The sequence below is a fragment of the Anomaloglossus baeobatrachus genome, chromosome 10 (genome assembly GCF_048569485.1).
Source record: "Anomaloglossus baeobatrachus isolate aAnoBae1 chromosome 10, aAnoBae1.hap1, whole genome shotgun sequence".
Classification (NCBI taxonomy): domain Eukaryota; kingdom Metazoa; phylum Chordata; class Amphibia; order Anura; family Aromobatidae; genus Anomaloglossus; species Anomaloglossus baeobatrachus.
Genome location: NC_134362.1, coordinates 49,895,916 through 49,918,967, shown reverse-complemented (window position 1 = coordinate 49,918,967; position 23,052 = coordinate 49,895,916). Strand labels below are relative to the sequence as shown.

Sequence of the window (23,052 nt, the reverse complement as noted above, 5' to 3'; positions counted from 1 at the left end):
AGAGAGAAAAAGGAACTGCAAAAGATCCTGGACAGAAAGAGACATAACAGCATTACGAAGGTGAAGACGCTGGACCGGCACAAGAAGGAAGGGTCAGTGAGATCCTATCGGTGCACATCCTCCTCACTCTTATGTCTATTCTACCTTCCCTATTACATTTCCCCCCACATTTATCACATATTTTTCCTGCAGAGAAATGACAGAAATCAACAGACGTCACATCAATGAGTCCGTGAACTTCATACGCAGCGTAAGTGACTATGGAGCATTCTGTGGAGAGTCTGGGAATGTCTGCATATGAAGCTGCTGCGCCTCCCTGGGCTCGGCACACCTTGGGATTACCATTATAGATTTAATGTCTCCTCCAGCTCTAAATATAAAGTGGCGATGTAATTCGGAACTGGGGGCAGCTGCTGAATTTCAGCCTGGTCTTGAATGTTGACACTAGTACTATGTTGCCGACTTTTGCAGCGGACGACTCGCAGGCTCACGTCAATTAAAATTGCTACCATTACTTACTGCTTATCTAGATTTGTTAATTGGAGTGGGGACTACTGGGCAGCTTGCTTTGACATATTTAGTGAGCATATCATTGCAAGGCATGAAGATATATGGTAGGGGATTCCTAGCTGCCTGGCAACGGAGAGAAAAAAAATGATATGCAATGTGCACTAGGCCAAATTGGTATCTGCAGTTTAAAGGGGTGGTCCTGGGAGATTAGAAAAGAATATTCACATATGACACAACTTCAAAAACTAATCCATAGTAGCATTTTCAATTGTCAGAATATAAGAACTACTCACTGTGACGGAGATACAGTTGCTGAGTTCTCGTCTCCTTTCTGGAATGGTAAATCAGGGGACATGGATTGATGGCAGGTCCCCTGATAACAGCTCTTTCCTTGCAGAAACCGTTCAGGGGGTATGGTTTGATTTTGGCTTTTAATGCAAACCATTCCTCTTTTATAAGCTCCTTTCCTGCAGACACAGATCAGGGGGATGGTTTGCTCATTCCTCCTTTATGCAAGCAAGCCCCCTGACCAAGCCCGATGTCTGGTGTCATTTTTGGGTCTGTCCACCTCCCACCTCTCCTGCGATACATGCCTGCCGCTAATGCACAGCTTTTCTGTAACAATCATGGCTATAATGATGAAGCTGCGCAGCTTCTTTGTGACATGTCCAGGATCTTGGATGAGAGTGCTGGTTTGCTCATCCCTCCTTTATGCAAGCTAGCCCCCTGACCAAGCCCGATGTCCAGTGTTATGTTTGTGCTCTGCCTGTCCACCTACCACCTCTCCTGCGATACATGTCTGCCGCTAATGCACAGCTTTTCTGTAACAATCATGGCTATAGTGATGAAGCTGCGCAGCTTCTTTGTGACATATCCAGGAGCTTGGATGAGAGTGCTCGTTTGCTCCTTTATGAAAGTTAGACCCCTGACCAAGCCACTGTCTGGTGTTATTTTTGGGCTCTGCCCATCCACCTTCCACCTCTGCTGTGATATATACCTGCTACTAATGCGTTGCTTTTCTGTAACAATCATAGCTGTTATGATAAAGCTGCGCAGCTTCTTTGTGACATGAAAAGGAGCTTTGAGGGAAGCTTTGACTGAAACCAAAAAGTTGTGAATTAACAGGTATAGATCACAGGGGTCAGGCAAGTAGAGCAGAGTAGATGAAATGACACAGGACATCGGGCTCAGTTAAGGGACTGGCTTGCAAAAATAGCAATGAGAAAGCCACGTTCCCTGATCTGTGACTGCAGAAAAGGAGATGATATCATGGGGGCTGGTTTGCATTCAGATCCAGATGCAAGCCACTCAATGGATGTGTGACATAGTTTCCAAAAAGGGAAGGCAGCACTCGCGCACCATCTCCATCAGTGAGTAACATCTAATATGACAGCAGAAAACACTAGAATGGACTTGAGCATTTATAGTTTTTGAAGGGCTGGATGTTATACACCCGTGGGCGAGGGGCCGGACGTTATACACCCGTGGGCGCGGGGCCGGACGTTATACACCCATGGGCGAGGGGCCGGACGTTTTACACCCGTGGGCGAGGGGCCGGACGTTTTACACCCGTGGGCGAGGGGCCGGACGTTTTACACCCGTGGGCGAGGGGCCGGACGTTTTACACCCGTGGGCGAGGGGCCGGACGTTTTACACCCGTGGGCGAGGGGCCGGACGTTTTACACCCGTGGGCGAGGGGCCGGACGTTTTACACCCGTGGGCGAGGGGCCGGACGTTTTACACCCGTGGGCGAGGGGCCGGACGTTTTACACCCGTGGGCGAGGGGCCGGACGTTTTACACCCGTGGGCGAGGGGCCGGACGTTTTACACCCGTGGGCGAGGGGCCGGACGTTATACACCCGTGGGCGAGGGGCCGGACGTTATACACCCGTGGGCGAGGGGCCGGACGTTATACACCCGTGGGCGAGGGGCCGGACGTTATACACCCGTGGGCGAGGGGCCGGACGTTATACACCCGTGGGCGAGGGGCCGGACGTTATACACCCGTGGGCGAGGGGCCGGACGTTATACACCCGTGGGCGAGGGGCCGGACGTTATACACCCGTGGGCGAGGGGCCGGACGTTATACACCCGTGGGCGAGGGGCCGGACGTTATACACCCGTGGGCGAGGGGCCGGACGTTATACACCCGTGGGCGAGGGGCCGGATGTTATACACCCGTGGGCGAGGGGCCGGACGTTATACACCCGTGGGCGAGGGGCCGGACGTTCTACACCTGTGGGCGAGGTGCTGGTGGGGAGTCGGATTTTATACATTGGAGTTGAGGGCTGGATGTTTTACAATGGGGGAAAGGTGCCTGATGTTTTATACTGCGGGCAATGGGACCAAATGAAAAACCTGAACTCACGGATTAAGCCTTGTGTCCACAGTTTTAAATGTTAAAATGTGGGAGAGAGCCGCTGTTACCCTCATCCCATTGTAGATGTAGAGTCCTGAGAACGTGTCTCATTGGCACATTACATAGGGGGGATCACAAATGTAAGTGTATTCTAACAGCTCAGGAAATGATTCCAGCCAAACACAATAGGTTCCGTCTTGCAACGAGCGTTTTCCTGTTATAAAGGAATATTTTTAGGCCGGCGGTGTCCATTCTGCACCGCGGTAGCCATGTAACACCGTGTAGAAATGCTTGTTAGATCAGACTCCATTGCTGCCAGCCGTCTTTACAAATGTCTTCTTCCTGCAGTTAGAAGAAGCACAAAACAAGCGTCTAGAAAAGTTGCTCGCTGCTCACCAAGAGACGCTGCAGAGGATAAAGGATGAGGAACCAAAGGTCAGTACCGGGTCGCACAGAACAGCAGGCAGCGTCCCCTCCTCCGCCTGTAACACTTCTCCTCCGTCTTCTGTTTTTCTTCTAGCTGATGGCACAGTTGGAGGAAGAATGCCAGGCAGAGTTACGTCAGCTCCCGCAAGAAGTGCGAAGGTATCTGCAGGATGAAGGCGGCAGCAGGGGTGGAAGCGGATCTGAACCCCCTTCTTCCACGCAGAGTACCCCTCCATCTATCACCAGGGGCTGGGGGTCAGAACTCCTCGAAGAGGATTGTTTACCAACCCCAGAGGACTCAGATGACGAAGCGACTCGACTCTGACCCCCAAAAGCCTAGAACTTCTACAGTACTTTTATATATTATATATATGTATACAGATGATCACCCCTTTTTTTAAAAAAAGAAGAATTTATATTCACTAATATAGTATTCTCAGATTTTATGACGACTATGCTATAAATGGAGACCAGACAGACATCAGTGGACCCATACGAGACACAATACGACATCTACGGATACATTCAGCAGTTCACCTTTACGTTATGAATGGCCAAAGCTTCCTTCTGGAAAGATTTTATTATTTTCTAATATATAGTCACAGATGACGCGTGTGTGCCGGTGAATGACCCCGATTGTGCGTTACTATGTGAGAGCGTGTGCGGCACTGTGTGTGTGCGCTTGTGCTGTATGATGTATATGTGGAGAGCGCGAATTCGGCACGGTCTTATCCCATTTTATGTATTTTTTACACACATTTTATTTCTCTATTAAAATGGTCGGAAATCGTCCTGTGTTTACGCTCGTGGTATTAATATGGCTCTATAGCCCTAGTTCTGTAACCGCCCAAAAGGCGGGGGTGATTTGGTACAAGCCAGCTTGGTTGTAAACCCTTTAACCTCTATGTTGGAATCTGAACTGTGCCGCGTAGACCACCAGATTCTGAAAGTAGTCGCTGACTGGTGAAGCAAGCTATACAGAGTAACCAAACAGAGCTGGAGGTCAAAACGATAAAATGACTAGACAATGGCAGAATCGGAGTTCAGAAGCAAAATCGGATCAGAATCCTGGTCAAAACCAGAGCAGGAGCAAAAGGGTTAATCTGGAAGAATGGTCAAATGAGAGCCAGGGGTATCTATCCAATAGAAAGCACCCAGAAGTATTTATCATACTCGCTTATATAGCGCCATTATATCCGCATATTACAGACATCATCACTGTCCCCATTGGGGCTCACAATCTAAATTCCCTATCAGGATGTTTTTGGAGTGTAGGAGGAAAACGGAGAAACCAGAGGTAACACACGCAAACATGGGGAGAACATACCGACTCCTTGCAGATTTGGTGTGATTTGAAGCCACGACCCTAGAGCTGCAAAGCAACAGTGCCAACCACTGAGCCACCGTACAGTGCCAACCACTGAGCCACCATACAGTGCCAACCACCACTGAGCCACCATACAGTGCCAACCACTGAGCCACCATACAGTGCCAACCACTGAGCCACCATACAGTGCCAACCACTGAGCCACCATACAGTGCCAACCACTGAGCCACCATACAGTGCCAACCACTGAGCCACCATACAGTGCCAACTACTGAGCCACCATACAGTGCCAACCACTGAGCCACTGTATAGTGCCAACCACTGAGCCACCGTACAGTGGTAACCCCTGAGCCACCGTACAGCGGTAACTTTACGAGATAGTTCTTATCAAGCCAGTACCAAGCTCAACCTGCGAACTTTTAAAAGTGATTCTGGCTTCGAAGAAAACTGACCCTTTTTTCTAATCTCATAGACCACTTTAAGGCTATGTGCCCACGGGAAATTAAACCTGCAGATTTATCTGCGGAAAATCCGCGGATTTTCTGGATTTTACAGATAAATCTGCAGGTTTCAGCATGTACAGACACTCCGCATGTTATCCTATAGGACATGGGGAGTGCTGTGTCCATGCTGGGGATACGTGCGGCTGCGGAATATGCTGCGGATTTCCCGCAGCCGCACATAACTGCATGTCAATTATTCCTACGGAAATACCTGCAGAATTCCCAGCCCTCCATTATAGAGATAGAGGCCGGGACTTCCGCAGGTAAGTCGCATGAATGTCCGCAGGTTTTCCGCAGATATTTCGCTAGAATCCCGCAACTATGTATAGCTGCGGATTCCGGGGAGCTGCTGCGGGAAACCTGCGGACGTACCTGCGGATATATCCACAGGTGCGAGCTCCCGTCAAAGTCAGGGAGAATTCTGCACAGCCACATGCTGTGACAGACATGACTGTCTGTCACCCGTGACAATAGCATTTTTTAGCAGACTGTAATGTTAAGAAGACAAGCTATCGGGCAATGCGTTGAACTTTTTAATTCCTTGCAACCCTTTTATAGTCACCCGTGTTCTCCCTTAGCATTCTGATACTATTAATACGACTACTAATACTTTTTGTGCTGCAGAAATACCTTACCGAACAATGCTAATTAAATTGTTTGCCCAGGGCCGCAGAATTTTACTGGTCACATCATTTAATCATGGACGGCAGTCGGTGACAGCTCAGGGCCATGATTATGGCTGCAGCAAGAAATAGTGCCACTGAAATAGACATGATGCCGGGTTGTCTCCTTCTGAATTCTCGATTTGTACAGATCTGGTGCACGGAGGTTTTGCTTCGTAGGATCTTGTAAATAGTTTTGGAGATGTAGCTGTGCCCTCCGTGTCAGCGCGAAGTGGCAGCTCATTTATCACGGAGATAAATGATCTTTTGTGATTTGATCAGGTCACGCTGCATTCACAGTTGTCTGCGTCTCCTCGCTGTGATTATTATGGGCTCATTATGGCAAAAATATTTGGATATTAGAAAGTATGTGAAGGGTGAAGATGGAGGTCGGCGTAGACAAGTGCAATGAAGAGGATATTGACAAAAGTGACTGCAGTGACATACAGGGGCAAAACGCGTTTGTGCTCACATAGCATCTCGTTCTGAGACCTTTGGACAAGGCAGCCGGAAAGCCAGCTGCATTCTTGGTTGCAGAGGGTTAAAATTTCACGGTGAAAATCCGCATCATAAAATGACATGCAATGTGTGGAAGAGATTTCATAAAATGTCACCCACAATTCTGCTGCTGAAATAGGCAACAAGTATCCCACACGCAGAAATCTGCGGCGCGTTCTGCCAATGGGAACATATCTGAATAAGCGGAAAGAAAGGAGGTTATATGCCCAACTGACACAATTTATAAGGCCTTTAAAGGCAGTATTTTATTGCTTAAAATGGACTGCAAAACATTAATTGACCACCTAAAAAAAAAATCAAAAACACTTGCCCAACAATCCTGCCAAACCTCTGGAAATTGAGGTCTTATGCTTCCTGTCCTTTTTAGAAAGCATTTTCAGCAGGCGCCTTATCATCAGAGGCAGGATTGCAACGATGGGTAATACCTCTATACACGGCTGATAACATAGGATCCAATAAGGCTGCTTTCACACCTCCGGTTTCTGCAATGCGGCACAATCCAGCACTTTGCAGGAAAATCGCAACCGTTTTTTTTTGCTGCCGGTTGCGTTTTTTCTGCATAGACTTTAATTAGGCTACTTTCACACATCCGGCTTGAGCTCTGCGGCTCAATTCGGCTGTGCAAGCTATGCAACGGATGCGGTGAAAACACCGCATCCTTTGCATAAGTTTTTCCTTTGCGGCCAGTCCGGTTTTTGCCGCTTGCGGCATGCTACTGAGCATGCGCAGTGGCAAAAACCGCATGCGGCGGCCGGATGCGGTTATTGCCGCATGGCGCCGCATCCGGCCGCCATAGGCATGCATTGAAAAATGCGCCGCATCGGCCGAATGCGGCGCGATGCGGTTTTTTTTTGCCGCACGAAAAAACGTGCCAGGCAACGTTCCATCCGGCCGCCGCATCGGCTAAATCTGCCACATGCGGCAAAAACCGGATGGAACGCAAGGCCATGCGGCACAATGCGGCACTAATTAAAGTCTATGCAGGAAAATCGCAACCGGCAGCAAAAAAAAACGGTTGCGATTTTCCTGCAAAGTGCCGGAGTGTGCCGCATTGCAGAAACCGGAGGTGTGAAAGCAGTCTTAGTGCCGCATTGTGCCGCATGGGCTCCCGTTCGGTCCGGTTTTTGCCGCATGCAAAAGATGAGGTCTGAGTCAGTCTATTGCTTCCAATATATATGTGTTGCTTCCTGAAATAACAGTAAAAGGGAATCTGTTGGCAGTTTTTTTCTATGTAATCTGAAAGTGGCATGATGTAGAGGCAGAGACTTTGCTTCCAGCAATGTCACTTACCGGGCTGTGTTTTTCTGTTTCAAAAAAAATCTGTGTTTTATCAGCAGGAGATTATCACCACCGGAATAGGCATCTCCTGCCTCCTGGTCCAACCACACCTACAGCACTGAAGGGAAGCTTTTTGTCAATATACAGTGTACACAGAAAACTGCCAATCAGTGGTGTAGGCAGGGATATACATAGCTCAGCATTCTGAGCTCTGCTAGATCAGCAGCAGAGAAAATTATGACTCTTCTCACAACTTCTGCATCCAGTAACCTAAGTGACACATCGCTGAAATCAGAGTCTCTGCCTATAACACATACTGCTCTCAGATTACATTGCAAAAATCTGCTGACAGATTCCCTTTTGACTGTGTGAACGCTCTGCATTTTTTTTCTTGCAGCTTTTAATTAAACTGCAAGGGAAAACTCATCCCAGCAAAGTTTGTGAGAATCCTAAAGTGCAGTGCACACGTTGCAGATTTTGGTGCAGAAAAAAAACTGCACCAAACAATTGACATATCAATTGTTTCTGCATTTTTCCAGCGTTTTTCCTATCACAATGCATAAAAAAGAATCAAAAATCATGGCAAAAAATGCATTGAAAAATGCAAAACTGCTTAGGCTATATGCCCACAGTGCTTTTTTTTCAGAACACAAAAAAGCATGTTTTGGCAAGAAAAAAGCTGCTTTTTTCCTGCTTTTTTTCATTCTTCTTATCTACTGAGATAGGGGGGGAGCATAAACAATTTACATATTGCTTCTTTTTTCAGCAACACAAAATACAAGGAAAAAAGAAGCAACGTGGGCACAGCAAGTCACGATTCTAATAGACTTTGCTGGGATGATCTTTCCTTGATTTTTTTAGTGATTAAAAAAAGCATGAAACAAAGCTCTGTGGGCAAAAGACCTAAAAAAAAAAAAAAGCATTATAAAAATGCAAAACACATAAAAAATGCAAAAACTGCAGTAATAATGCATTGAACAACGCATCAAACACAAACCTGCGCCAAAAAAGCATAAAAAACAAAGGTTTTTTCTGCAACGTTTTCCTGCCAAGAGATGCAGTTTTTGGTGCTAAAAATCTGCACTCAAATCTGCAATGTGGGAACATGTCCCTAAAGTCTTAAAAAAAGCACCACTTTTTCTAATGATGCGCACTAGAAAATGAAATTTTCTTAAGAAAATTCCAGATTTCTGCAAGAATCCCGCACCCGCGGCAGAAATCCGCACGCAAATTCCGCATGCGGTTTTACCGCAGGATGTTGCGGATTTGCCGCGGAATTTCTGCGTTTTTTCCGCAGGTTGGTCCCTGCCGGTTTTTACCAATAATTAATGGTAAAACCGCAGGGACCTGTAGAAAAGAAGTGACATGCACATTAATTCCGCAGCGGGTAAATCTGCAGGTATAAAAAACGCAGTGTGCGCAGCATTTTTTTATAACCATAGGTTTTGCTGGGGAATGACTGCAGCAATGTTAGACACATTTTCTGCGGCAAATCCGCAGCGTGCGCACAGCGCCTTAACCTTCTTGGATGGGATCTTGGTTCACATGTGTTTTTGTTGAGTGCCGCCATTGTAATGTCCGGTTCTCCATGGGGATGTGTCGTATGGAAATCTTGGCTTCCAAGGCTATTACATGATCGCACAGTCTTAGGCTTCCGCCACACATCCGTGAAAAACGTGCGTGTTTGGTCCGTTTCCGTGTATACTGGAGACACGGCCAAACGTGCACCAATGTTACTATATCTCAGCGGTTACACTTGCGTTTTTGGTTATGTCCGTTTGTCCGTCTCCGTGATGCATTTTGTGGGCCGTGTCTCACGCCAGCATGTCCGTTTTATTCACGCAACACGCAGCACGGACCCAATGAAAGTCAATGGGTCTGTGCGCACGTCCGAGTGACACGGACGCATCTCTGTTTGTTCCCTGTATGTTTTGTGCTTTTTTCATGTCATGTCAGTCTTTTTTCTTTTTATGTTTCGTTCTCTCCCTCAGTCCGTCGGTCGGTCTCTATGTCTGTCTGTCCCTCTCGCTGTCTGTCGGTCAGTTCCCCCCTCTCTCATACTTACCATTCCCCGATCTCCAGCGCGGCGCTGAACGGCTGTTATAAAAACTCCGGCGGCTTTTCCTCTTTTGAAAAAGCCGGCCGCCCATTAATCAATCTCGTATTCCCTGCTTTACCCGCCCACCGGCGGCTGTGATTGGTTGCAGTGAGACACGCCCACCACGCTGAGTGACAGGTGTTACACTGCACCCAATCACAGCAGCCGGTGGGCGTGTCTATACTGTGCAGTAAAATAAATAAATAAATAATTAAAAAAACCGGCGTGCGGTCCCCCCCCATTTTAATACCAGCCAGATAAAGCCATACGGCTGAAGGCTGGTATTCTCAGGATGGGGAGCTCCACGTTATGGGGGGCCCCCCACCCTAACAATATCAGTCAGCAGCCGCCCAGAATTGCCGCATACATTATATGCGACAGTTCTGGGACTGTACCCGGCTCTTCCCGATTTACCCTGGTGCGTTGGCAAATCTGGGTAATAAGGAGTTATTGGCAGCCCATAGCTGCCAATAAGTCCTAGATTAATCATGTCAGGCGTCTCCCCGAGATACCTTCCATGATTAATCTGTAAGTTACAGTAAATAAACACACACACCCGAAAAATCCTTTATTAGAAATAAAAAACACACACATTCCCTCATTACCAATTTATTAACCCCGATAAACCCTCCATGTCCGGCGTACTCCACGGTCCTCCAGCGTCGCGTCCAGCTCTGCTGCATGGAGGTGACAGGAGCAGCAGAAGACACCGCCGCTCCGGTCACCTCCAAGCAGCTAATGAAGAGAGCCGCGCGATCAGCTGCTGTCACTGAGGTTACCCGCGGCCACCGCTGGATCCAGCGGTGACCGCGAGTTACCAGACTGACAGCAGCTGATCGCGCTACTCATCTCATTAGCTGCGTGGAGGTGACCGGAGCGGCTGTGTCTTCTGCTGCTCCTGTCACCTGCATGCAGCAGAGCTGGACGCGACGCTGGAGGTCCGTGGAGTACGCCGGACATGGAGGGTTTGTCGGGGTTAATAAATTGGTAATGAGGGAATGTGTGTGTGTTTTTTATTTCTAATAAATGATTTTTTCGGGTGTGTGTGTTTATTTACTGTAACTTACAGATTAATCATGGAGGGTGTCTCATAGACGCCTGACATGATTAATCTAGGACTTATTGTCAGCTATGGGCTGCCAATAACTCCTTATTACCCCGATTTGCCAACGCACCAGGGTAAATCGGGAAGAGCCGGGTACAGTCCCAGAACTGTCGCATATAATGTATGCGGCAATTCTGGGCGGCTGCTGACTGATATTGTTAGGGTGGGGGGCTCCCCATAACGTGGAGCTCCCCATCCTGAGAATACCAGCCTTCAGCCGTATGGCTTTATCTGGCTGGTATTAAAATGGGGGGGGACCGCACGCCGTTTTTTTAATTATTTATTTATTTATTTTACTGCACAGTATAGACACGCCCACCGGCTGCTGTGATTGGGTGCAGTGTGACACCTGTCACTCAGCATGGTGGGCGTGTCTCACTGCAACCAATCACAGCCGCCGGTGGGCGGGGAAAGCAGGGAATACGAGATTGATTAATGGGCGGCCGGCTTTTTCAAATTAGAAAAAGCCGCCGGAGCAGTGTGAATGCCGTGCAGCGCCGGTGATCGGGGATCGGTGAGTATGAGAGAGGGGGGGACACTTCAGTCACTCGGGGGATTACCGGTCACCGGTGAATCCTTCACAGGTGACCGCTAATCAGTACACGGCACAAAGACAGAGCCGCAGCATGACAATGAAGTCGGGTGAAGTTCACCCGAGTTCATTCTCATCCCGCTACTCTGTCTTCCGACATGTAGTAACGACATTTTGCATCACACACGTACATTTCACACGGACAACACATACACATGTCAGTTATTTCACTCACGCACACACGGACATTCCACACGCACATACGGCTAGCATACGGGATACACACGCAGGCCACACATACCATAAAAACGGACATAAAAAACGGAAAACGGACCCGAAAAACGGCCCGTTTTACACGGACGTGGTTTTCACGGATGTGTGGCGGAGCCCTTAAAGTGGCCATGTTGGCAGCGTCTGTCTGTCATTATCTGGCCCGGACATGCACCGACCGCTCATTTATTGCCTCTGCCAGCAGTGTGACTTCTTGGCTCCGTGTGTTTCCCGGCTGATTGATGATACCGGTCCCTTCTAATGTCATCTGTAATGCCACTTATTGTATTTGGCTTTCTTGTCTTATCTTTGCTGCCAATACAGGAATAAATAAATTAATATATAAGTGACAAGACGCTGCCAAGACGTGAAAGGGAAAAAATGGGTTAGTAGATTGTCAAAAGTGGATCGGGTCAGGATCCTGGTTGTACAAAATAACAATAATTTGTATTCACGCAGGCGGTTTTGCAACACTTTGAAGAGGCATTAGCGGAGAGCGAGGTAGACTGGGACATTCATGCTCCACATCAGTGAAATGCTAATGTGCGGCTGCTAAGAGGGATCGGAAATATCTGCCAAATAAAGAAGTGGCCTCATTTGAATGGAAAACTCTTGCACAAATGAGATTCTCCAAAAGTGTTTATGGATGCGAGTGCGCGGCTATGATCTGAATGCAGACAGCAGGTGCCGTATACAGCGACTGCGCCGCAACGTCCTAAGCTGACTCTGTAGCGCAAGGTACTCACCAAGACAAATGGGGCCTGTGAATAAACAGACATATTTGGCCTTTAAATCCGTAGTGTCTCAACCAGTAATTTTTTTTGAAAAGTAACCTGAGAACAGTATGATATAGGGGTAGAGAACCTGATTCCAGTTATGTATCACTTACTGGGCTGCTTGCTGCAGAATTGATGCAGATTAAGCAGGTCTCTGAATGCTGAGTTCTGTATAACCCCGGCCACACCACTGATTGGCAGCTTTCTGTGTACATTGATAGAAAGGGGCTAATTAGTAGTGGGGACCGGGCTACAGAGCAGGAGGACTAGATTGCATGAGACCCTGATTCCAGTCATGTATCTCTTACTGGGCTGCTTGCTGCAGAATTGATGCAGATTAAGCAGGTCTCTGAATGCTGAGCTCTGTATAACCCTGCCCACACAACTGTTTGGCAGCTTTCTGTGTAAATTGATAGAAAGGGCTAATTAGTAGTGGCGACGTGGGTACAGAGCAGGAGGACTAGATTGCATGAGACCCTGATTCCAGTCATGTATCTCTTACTGGGCTGCTTGCTGCAGAATTTATGTAGATTAAGCAGTTCTCTGAATGCTGCGTTCTGTATAACCCTGCCCACACCACTGATTGGCAGCTTTCTGTGTACATTGATAGAAAGGGGCTAATTAGTAGTGGCGACGTGGCTACAGAGCAGGAGGACTAGATTGCATGAGATCCTGATTCCAGCGATGTATCTCTTAGGTTACTGGGTGCTGCAGTTGTGGTAGAATCAGTTTTCTCTACTGCAAATCTAGCAGTTCTCTGAATGCTGAGCTCTGTATAACCCCACCTGCACCACTGATTGGCAACTTTCGGTGTACATTGACAGAAAGGGGCTAATTAGTAGTGGGGATGGGGCTACAGATCAGGAGGACTAGATTGCATGAGACCCTGATTCCAGTCATGCATCTCTTACTGAGCTGCTTACTGCAGAATTGATGCAGATTAAGCAGTTCTCTGAATGCTACGTTCTGTATAACCCTGCCCACACCACTGATTGGCAGCTTTCTGTGTACATTGATAGAAAGGGGCTAATTAGTAGTGGCGACGTGGCTACAGAGCAGGAGGACTAGATTGCATGAGATCCTGATTCCAGCGATGTATCTCTTAGGTTACTGGGTGCTGCAGTTGTGGTAGAATCTGTTTTCTATACTGCAAATCTAGCAGAGTTCAGAATGCTGGGCTCTGCATAACCCTGCCCACACCACTGATTGGCAGCTTTCAGTGTACACGCTACATAGGCAGAAAGCTGCCAATCAGTGTTAGGGGCGTGGCTGGACTACATGGCAGCAGGTTTACTACTAATTATCTGCTGCTGATAAAAGTGATTTTATCAAAACTACAGCGAGCAGCCTAGTAAGTGATACATCGCTGGAATCAGGGTCTCTGTCCCTACGTTATGCTGCTCTCAAAATCCTGGTGATAGATTGCCTTTAACTTTTCTATTGTTGTGTTCCAGGAGCCATAACTTCTTTTTTTTCAATGCTTACAGGTCCCAGGAGGGGACTCGATTGATCGTCTTGATGATACATTGCACTACTTATGCACTTCAGTGTATTATCAAACCTGCCAGTGTTTGACAGCTTATCAGATCCGACTCCCAGCGACATTGGGTAAGCTGAGGAATATGACCCACACGGAGACCATTGTTACTTGCTATAGCAAAAAGAGGGCCTATCAGCACCCCCACGATCGCACTGAGGGTGTACCCAAGGGCTGACAGAGGGAGTTACCTTCCTTTGTCAAACTTCTTACTTGCTACTGTCACCACAAGGGGGAAAAAAAACCGTTTGGACACCATTTTTTAACCCCTTAACCCTGGCGATTTTCCATTTGTTCCTCCCCTTTTTCCAAGAGCCATAAGTTTTTTTTATTCGTCCATCAATATTGTCACGAGGGCTTTTTTTTTTTTTTTGCAGGACGAGTTGTACTGTTGCATGAAACCATAAGTTTTACCATTTAGTAAAATTCCAAATGCGGTGAAATCGCAAAAAAAGTGCAATTGCATTATTTTTTTTTATTTACCATGGTCACTAAACAGTAAACCTGACCTGACAATATGATTCCCCAGGTCGGTGCGAGTTCGTAGACACCAAACAGGTATAGTTTTACTTTTATCTCAGTGGTGAAAAAAAAATGTTTATTTGTCCCAATGAATAATTGCGTTTTTGTCGCCATTTTCCCATAGACCCATAACGTTCTCATTTTTCAGGATCTGGGGCTCAGTGGTGGCCTATTTTTTCATTTTTAATGATAACATTTTTGCATAGATACGATATTTTGATCACCTGTTATTGTATTTTAATGTAATGTTGCTGCAACCAAAAAAACGTAATTTTGGCGTTTGTAATTTTTATCAAATCAAATTAATTTATTTTATATTTTGATAGATCGGGCATTTCTGAAGGCGGTGATACCAAATATGTGTATTTATTATTATTATTATTATTATTATTTTATTTTATTCCCAATGGGGCAATGGGGGGTGTTTTAAACTTTTAGGTTATTTTGATTTTTTAATACTTTTAAAAACTTTTTTTTTTTTATTACACCCCGTAGGGGACTTTTATGGCTGTACACTGCGATCACTTCTGCTGATCAGAGCGATGCTTCAGCAAGCTTCTGATTAGGAGAAATGCAGCGTTCCTGGGTGTGGTGCCCACTTCCGCCATTCACAGGAAGTGAGTCATAATAGCGACAGGGGTCATCATCTGACCCCGCGCTGTCATGGGAACACATGACGGTGGCGGGAAACAGCACGGTACCTGTCAAAGTTTGACAGCGCAATCTAAGGGGTTAACAGGCACAGGTAGCTCTCCGATCCACCTGTGCCTGTTAGTTGTACGTCTGCTGATCTGACCAGCAGACGTGTGGGGACAGTAGCGTAACTAGAGTTTGATGGGCCCCGGTGCAAAGTTCGGACCTGGGCCCCGGTGCAAAGTTCGGACCTGGGCCCCCCCTCCACGACCACAAACACTTGGGGTACAGGATAATAACACTAACACTCGGGGTACAGGATAATGACGCTGATACTTGGCTCTTACCCTCAGCACACAGGTTTCCCATGATCTTCTATACATCTTTCCCTCAGCACCCAGCTTTTCCATAACAGAGCATGGGAAGAGGGCTCGGTGTCAACGGCGGTGGCACGGGATCATATAGCGGTCGGGTGGTCTGTGACAGAACAGCGCAGCGCCTCTCTCACAGAAAGGAGCTGGCTGCTGATCTGCAGTGCGGCTGCCGGGCCTCTAACCTGCTGGGCCTGGTCGCAATGGCGACCTCTTCAACCGCGGTAGTTACGCCCCTGTGTGGGGAACACTGGGGCCTCACCACTGGAGTCCGCGGAAAGTGGGGGAGGCCACCTAGAACGTATATATACGTCCTAGTTCGTGAAGGGGGTTAAGATTTAGGACTCTCTGCTCCCTTCAGTAATCCATTTTGTTCCAGAGATATGGGCCTTTTTCGGATTTTAGTGCTGATGTTTATGGTCGTTAATAAGGAGGCGTGGCTAATAGAATCTTGAGACTTCTCAGCACTATTACCTTTTGAGCCACGCCCTCTTAGTAATGACCCTAAAAATTACCACCGAATGCAAAGGCCCATATCTCTGGAGCTGTATGGCGGATTTTAAAAAAGAAGAAAACTGATAAATCGGAGGCACAGCGGGAATAAAATAAGAGCAAAAACTGGCCGCTTTTGACCTGGTGATGGGTCCCCTTTAACTATTTGTTAGCAATGAATATTGCAGTGGGCACGTGTCAGTCTTTAGCGCATCCTGGGTGTTCTTCGCTTTGCTAACACAATGACTGTATCTGCGGCACATGTAATGAATGATAAAGAGGAGGGGGCGCGTGTTACTTTTCCGTCATCTGCTTTGGCAGCGTTTGCCTTCAGGCAGGAAATTTCTCTAAACGAGACAAAATTCTTGTGATATTAAAAGGAGGCGATGCTGGAGTATTCCTACATCTCTATTCTTGAACTCTGCTGAAATTGCATTTTCCAGCTTAGATTGAATGATGTTTCCTGAAAGCCTGGTGTTTCTACAGGACACATGTTGAGGGTTCATACCTCTGATCAAAGCTGCAATGGGGCGGGGGGGACGAGGAGGGGGTGCAATATAATTTCCCTTTACCCAGACTCCATGTAGTGATCACTTCATTAAATATATGTACGGATCGAGCCTTTATAATTAATCACAGGTGATGTTCCCTCTTCATAGAGTTATTCACTTCTTCATCTTGCCCAGACCACAATGACTACTTCTTCTGCCTAGTTTGCAACACATTCGAGTTTTCACATTTCCAGCACCACCACCTCTTCTCAATGTACAAAAACTCACCATCCTGTTGACTCCTCCAATTCTATGCCTGTTGCTGCCCCAGTTGTGTTGAGCAATTTCCTAGATATTGTACTTCAGAAATATTGATGTCCTTGCAAAGTCCATGTGTGCCCCTTAGAAATTATTAATTCCCCATGTTCCGGATTATAAAGTAAAAATGCCCCTAGTGAATCCTTATAAAGAAATTGTCAAGCTTCCACTTGGGGCTGCAGGCACTAGAGAAGCTTAGACTTCTAAATGCAGTACAACAAAAGGCCACAAGAGGTCACTAGCATTGCATCAGAATGTCAAACAAGCCTAAAGTCAACACCGGGATGTCACGTCAAACCAAGGGAGTGAGCAAGCCGTAGTCAAGTGGAAGCAAGGGGGTGGGAAGCCAAGAGATCACGTCAGGAGACGGAGGGGAGCAGAGCCGCAGTCAGGGGATGTAACCGAGGTCGGAGGTCGGGAGATCAGGTAACTACAGAGGAGGGGTAGGAGGCCGAGACACAGAACGGGATCAGGGTCAGGTAAACAGGATGGGAGGACGAAAACCAGGGGAGCGGAGGAGTGGAGGTCAGGGAGAGGTAGGATGGGTAGCAGGACAGATCCGCGTCAACTTACAGGAACCACGACGCATGCTGCAGAGCTATTACTAGTGGTATTCCGGTGGTATACAGACAATAATAAAGCAGCGAGGGTCCCAGAATGCGGCAGGTCTGAACAGACTCCCCCACCTGACTTAACCCTATCAGAGCCAAGCTATAGTAATAACAGTAATAATGCCCTTTAAGTGACCCCTTAAGTGATGAGTACCCCTCTACTGCCTCCTTATCAGGTATACTGCCACAACTGCCCTGTAAAACCTAATGACCCAAGTGTTCCCCTGACATGTAATTATGCCCCCAGACTGCCACCAAAAAAGAAAAAGTGCCTTGAGTACCCCCTTGAAAAAAATGCCCTCTGAGTGCCCCCCGATATTATACAACGCACCATTTTCTTTCAAACCGGCACGGTGGCTCAGTGGTTAGTACTGCAGCCTTGCAGCACTGGGGTCCTGGGTTCAATTCCCACCAAGGACACTATCTGCAAGGAGTTTGTATGTTCTCCCTGTGTTTGCGTGGGTTTCCTCTGGGTTCTCCGGTTTCCTCCCACACTCCAAAGACAGTTAGGGACCTTAGATTGTGAGCCCCAATGGGGACAGTGTTGCCAATGTATGTAAAGTGCTATGGAATTAATAGCGCTATATAAATGAATAAATTATTATTATATTATTATACAGTGTATCCACTCATATCGTGTCCACCGCCATTAACTTGAGAACGGCGGCAGCTATAGGCATAGAAGTGGTGTCTAGGTATAGTAAAGTAGCCATGTGCTACGCAGTGAAACCACCTATAGCGCCACCTGGTGGAAAACAACAGAGTTAGCATTTTTATCTCGAAAACGGAACGAGAGAGAAAAAAGTGAATTACAAAGTTCTAGGGCATCATCAATTCAATACGAATCGACACCTTGCATACAGAAATGCTATGATAAGAACGTGTAAAACTCACAAGGCTGCGGACGTGAAGCGATACCTCATGGAGACCTTCCTACAAGTCATTGGGTATGGTGGCTACATGGAGTGGCCTCCACGCTCACCTGACCTGACCCCATTGGACTTCTTTCTGTGAGGTCACATCAAACAGCAGGTGTTTGCGACCCCTCCACCAACATTGCAGGACCTACGACGACGTATCACAGATGCTTGTGCAAACGTGTCACCTACCATATTGCACAGCGTGCAGCAAGATACAGTATGCTGTGCAGAGTCCAGATGTGCATTGCAGCTGACGGGGGCCACTTTGAGCATCAAGTTAAATGAGCGCCATATGCGTGACCAGCATTCAATGTTTTGGGGGGGTTCATGGGTTTCATATCATAGCATTTCTGTATTCAAGGTGTTGATTCGTATTGAATTGATGATGCCCTACAACTTTGTAATTCACTTTTTTTTTCTCAATCTCGTTCCATTTTCAAGATAAAAATACTAACTCCGTTGTTTTCCACCAGGTGGCGCTATAGGTGGCTTCATTGCTTAGTGCATGGCTACTTTACTATACCTAGACACCACTTCTATGCCTATAGCTGCCGCCATTCTCAAGTTAATGACGGTGGACAGGATATGGGTGGACACACTGTATAGATATAAAGCGGTAGATGTGGCGCCCCTGAGGCTTCCGTCGCCACAGGTCATTGCACCCCATCCAGTGGTGTGATGCCCCATTCTGGGAGAGGAAGAGAGTGAACTCCGGTCCCCTGGTAAATCCACACTACACCCATTGCTAGGAACACACTGGGACCAGGGAAAGTGGCAGACAACCCTCCCATGCTGCATGCTGGGAGGGGTCATAAGACCCATCCCTGCTCCTATAGGTAGAACAGGGCAATTGGGGAGGTGGGAGGAGCCATCTGAGAGCAGACACAGAGAGGAAGGTCAAGTTTAGTTAGTCTACCTCAGGGAGTGAGAGAGTGAGGAGCCAGCATGTAGTCGAAGTTGAGAGAGAGAGTGGGGAAGAGGAGGAGGCCTGCTGGAGAAAGGAAAGAAAGGAAAGCCCCAAGTCAGTCAGGGGCTAGAGAGAAGAAAAGAGACTCTTCCTGGTGAAGACCCTGGGACCCAGAGGTCCAGGTGACACCACGTAGGAGACAGAAGGAGTCGCAGGGCCACGGGTAGTCTGTATAGCTGTCGGGGCAGTTTAGAGCTACGGTGGCCTGTTCCACAAGAACATCGGTGGAGGGATCAAGCTGCGACAGGGGACGGTCCCTAGAGACTGGAGGAGTGCAAAGATCATCTCCAAACAGTAAAAACCGAGGCCCAGGGAACGTTGTACACTCCCCGGGCCAGAACCCATAGCAGACCTTCCAGAAAAGGGGTAATCAGCCGACAGGTGACCCCCCAGCCTGGAGGCTGTAGTGGAGGCCAAGCCAGGTTTATCCTATCAAAGGCAAGGCTAAGGAAGACAGCTGAAGAAAGAGACACTAAGAGAAGGGTACCGGCTTTCACTCTCAGAATCACCCAGAAACGGCGGAGGTCCCCGACAGTGGTCCCAGCAGTCCAAGGGTCCCTACAGCGCTGTGACAAGAAGTGTGAGTAAAGAACTTGAACTGCACCCTTGAAGTTGCCTCTGTTATTTCTGCTGCATAGACACTCACAAGCACCAACTGTGCCCCGGGCATTGCTCCACCTGTGGGGAGCAGTACCACCATTGCTGCCATAACATCATCCCGGAGGCCTCACACAGCAGCGGCGGCTTAATAGCCGCATACCACAGGTGGCGTCACTAACACAACCATTATTAAGCAAGCCACATATTTTACTGACACCCACCAGGGCCACGGAGCCGGGCCCAGCCACCACTGACTACCACCGGACTAGTCCGGCCCGGCACCGGGTGTCCCGTAGCCCTGGGGTGGGCGAGTCATAGACATTAACAATAGTAATAGCATAGGAGAAGCTCTCGGTGAAGGCCGGGGGTCCTAAGATTCCCGAATGACAGATCTGCTCAGCGAATCCTCCCCTGGACCACTTACTGGTGATTTATGTCAGGCGTTCTTCTGGTTGTCCTTCCAGTGACATTGATACATAGGTTGTTTTGGTTTTTTTTTTACTTTTTTGACACGGTTGGACATTGAAAGGAACATTATATTACAAGTCATAGCACTTCTCATCATAATCATTTGTGTGGAGAAATAAATCTGTCTGGAGACACAATTTCATCAGTCTCTCTGGCTGTCATATTCCTAAGTGACCTGAATTGATTGTGTATGTTGTTTCACCATCCATGAAAGATGACCAGAGATGATTGGAATCGGAATTTTAATTGCTTCTGGATTAAACTGGCCGATATCCAGTAATGTGATTGTTTTGTGCCACCTTTTATTATCCCTTTACTGACTACGCCAAGACATGAGATGAATCTGAACTAGAAATATAAGGCCATGGATGGTCGATAGAAGCATTTCATGGTTTCCTGAGGCATCATAAGGTTTATCCAGTGACATCAGATGATGGTGTACTACATGAAAGCCGCCCCAACTTGTGGCTTCTATAGAAAAATGGGTGTTAATCCGAAGCACTTTACAGCACATTAGTAATGATGAGCGGGCACTACCATGTTCTGGTACTCGAGACTTGTAATGATGAGCGGGCACTACAATGTGCGAGTGCTCAGTACTCGTAATAATGAGCGGCACTACCATGGTCTTGTGTTCCATACTCATAATGATGAGCAGGGACTACCATGCTCGAGTGCTCAGTACTCATAATAATGAGCGGGCACTACCATGCTCGGATGCTCGGGACTCGTAATGATGAGTGGTCACTACCATGCTCGGGTGCTCGGCCCACATAACTAGTGATGAGCGAGCACTACCATGCTCGGGTGCTCAGTACTCGTAACTAGTAATGAGCGGGCACTACCATGCTCGGGTGCTCGGTACTCGTAACTAGTGATGAGCGGGCACTACCATGCTCGGGTGCTCGGTACTCGTAATTAGTGATGAGCGGGCCCTACCATGCTCGGGTGCTCGGTACTCGTAACTAGTGATGAGCGGGCACTACCATGCTCGGGTGCTCGGTACTCGTAATTAGTGATGAGCAGGCACTACCATGCTCGGATGCTCGGTACTCGTAACTAGTGATGAGCGGGCACTACCATGCTCAGGTGCTCAGTACTCGTAACAAGTGATGAGCGGGCACTACCATGCTCAGGTGCTCAATACTCGTAACAAGTGATGAGCGGGCACTTCCATGCTTGGGTGCTCGGTACTCGTAATTAGTGATGAGCGGGCACTACCATGCTCAGGTGCTCAGTACTTGTACTGATGAAAGAGCACTACTATGCTCTGGTAATGATGGGTTGGAAGATCTTCCGGAAAAATGCTCGCGTTTCCCACTGACTTCCATTATACTGGACACACAAGTCGAGCCCTTCTGAGCTTGCTACGAGTACCGAGCACTTATCACAAGGAGATTTTTGCAGACATTGCCAACTGTCATGGTGATGCCAGGATGTGTGAACACTACAGATACTGGCACTCTGCCTGCTAATTTCTCTAATGTCTGTGATCAGGGCAGGGAGACAGATGCATCGACCCACAGACCTAGGCAGGCTAGCAAGAGATAATATCTGCTGCATTGCTTGTTGTGATCTTTGATCTCATGCTGTGGGAAAGCCAGTCACGTTCGCTCCCCTCTTATATATGCTGGCTGGACTATTCCATTAATGCCAGCTATAGCTTCTCTATACTGATCTGGTGAGGTGTTGTAATCCAGACTTACTGGTAGTTGTCGTGCATTATTGCTGTGAGCAGTTGTGGTGTTAACCCTTGTTGTTATTTTGTTGCTGCCTTCCTGCTCTTACTTTTTCCTTTCTCTTATGGTTTATTCCTGCGAGTTTGCAGTGTGTCTGAGTTTTACTTTTCCCCTATCTGTCTTAATCTATGTTTCTGTCGCGGGCGGAGGAGGGGACGCTGCACTCTCCCACTGCTCGGGTCCGGCTGCTGCTGCTGCTGCTCGGTGGTGGCTCGAGCGGTAGGCCGGATCCCGGGGACTCGAGCGGCATTCCTCGCCCGTGAGTGAAAAGGGGGGTTTTGATTGTGGGAATCTGATATTGTCCGTGACGCCACCCACGGTTGTGGTGAGATTGGTGGCTGCTCTGGATGTGGATCCCGTGAGCGGTGACAGGGAGCAGCTTTGTTGTTAGTCCTCCCCTCCGTGGGTAGGGGGTTGGTTGTCCCGGGGCCCGGTGATGGGGTAGGGATGGATGGCAGGCGGGCCACGGGGCCCGGTGAGGTGCAGGGTCGCGGGGGCAGCGCTGTGCCGCGCGGCACAGTGGTACTCACTCAGCCAGTAATTCACACAGAGTCTCTGGTCAAACAAACGGCTGGATGGACGGGTCCCACAGACGGCTGCAGTGTTTTTCCCCTGACCCAGGTTGGTAATGTAAGTCCTTTCCTGCACCTTCCGTACGCTCCTCCTGCGCTCCGGTTTCCAGCTGGCTCCCCGGTTCGGTACCGGTGGGCCACCGCCCAGCCCCGGCTACCTACGGTTCCACCAAGACTGTCTTCCCGGCTCCTGCAGACGGCCACCACCGTCTGCCTGACTCTCTACACGAGGGCCCTAGGCTCCAACCTAGGCCCCAGTCTGCGTCTGCCTCTCTGCAGACCTCCTCTCTCTTCCTCTGCCTGGACTTGTCTGAACTTGTTTCCTGCCTCAGATCAGCCAGACTCCTGGGTGGGCGTCTCCATCTGCCTGACTCCGCCCACCTGGTGTGTCTGTCTGAACCCGAGGAAGAAATCAGGTCTCACTGGGGATGTCTGCTGTGAACTGC

General features: G+C 48.1%; 1 protein-coding gene across 1 annotated transcript in view; it reads left to right on the top strand.

The window, feature by feature from the left end:
- PLCB3 (phospholipase C beta 3) overlaps positions 1-4,086 on the top strand; it is a 184,782-nt gene extending 180,696 nt beyond the window's left edge. Inside the window, exons 30-33 of the mRNA XM_075326633.1 lie at positions 3-92; positions 193-250; positions 3,218-3,304; positions 3,390-4,086. Coding sequence (XP_075182748.1) covers positions 3-92; positions 193-250; positions 3,218-3,304; positions 3,390-3,620 — 466 coding nt within the window. The 3' untranslated portion in view covers positions 3,621-4,086. The remainder of the gene's footprint in view (positions 1-2; positions 93-192; positions 251-3,217; positions 3,305-3,389) is intronic.
- The last annotated feature ends 18,966 nt before the right edge of the window (positions 4,087-23,052 follow it).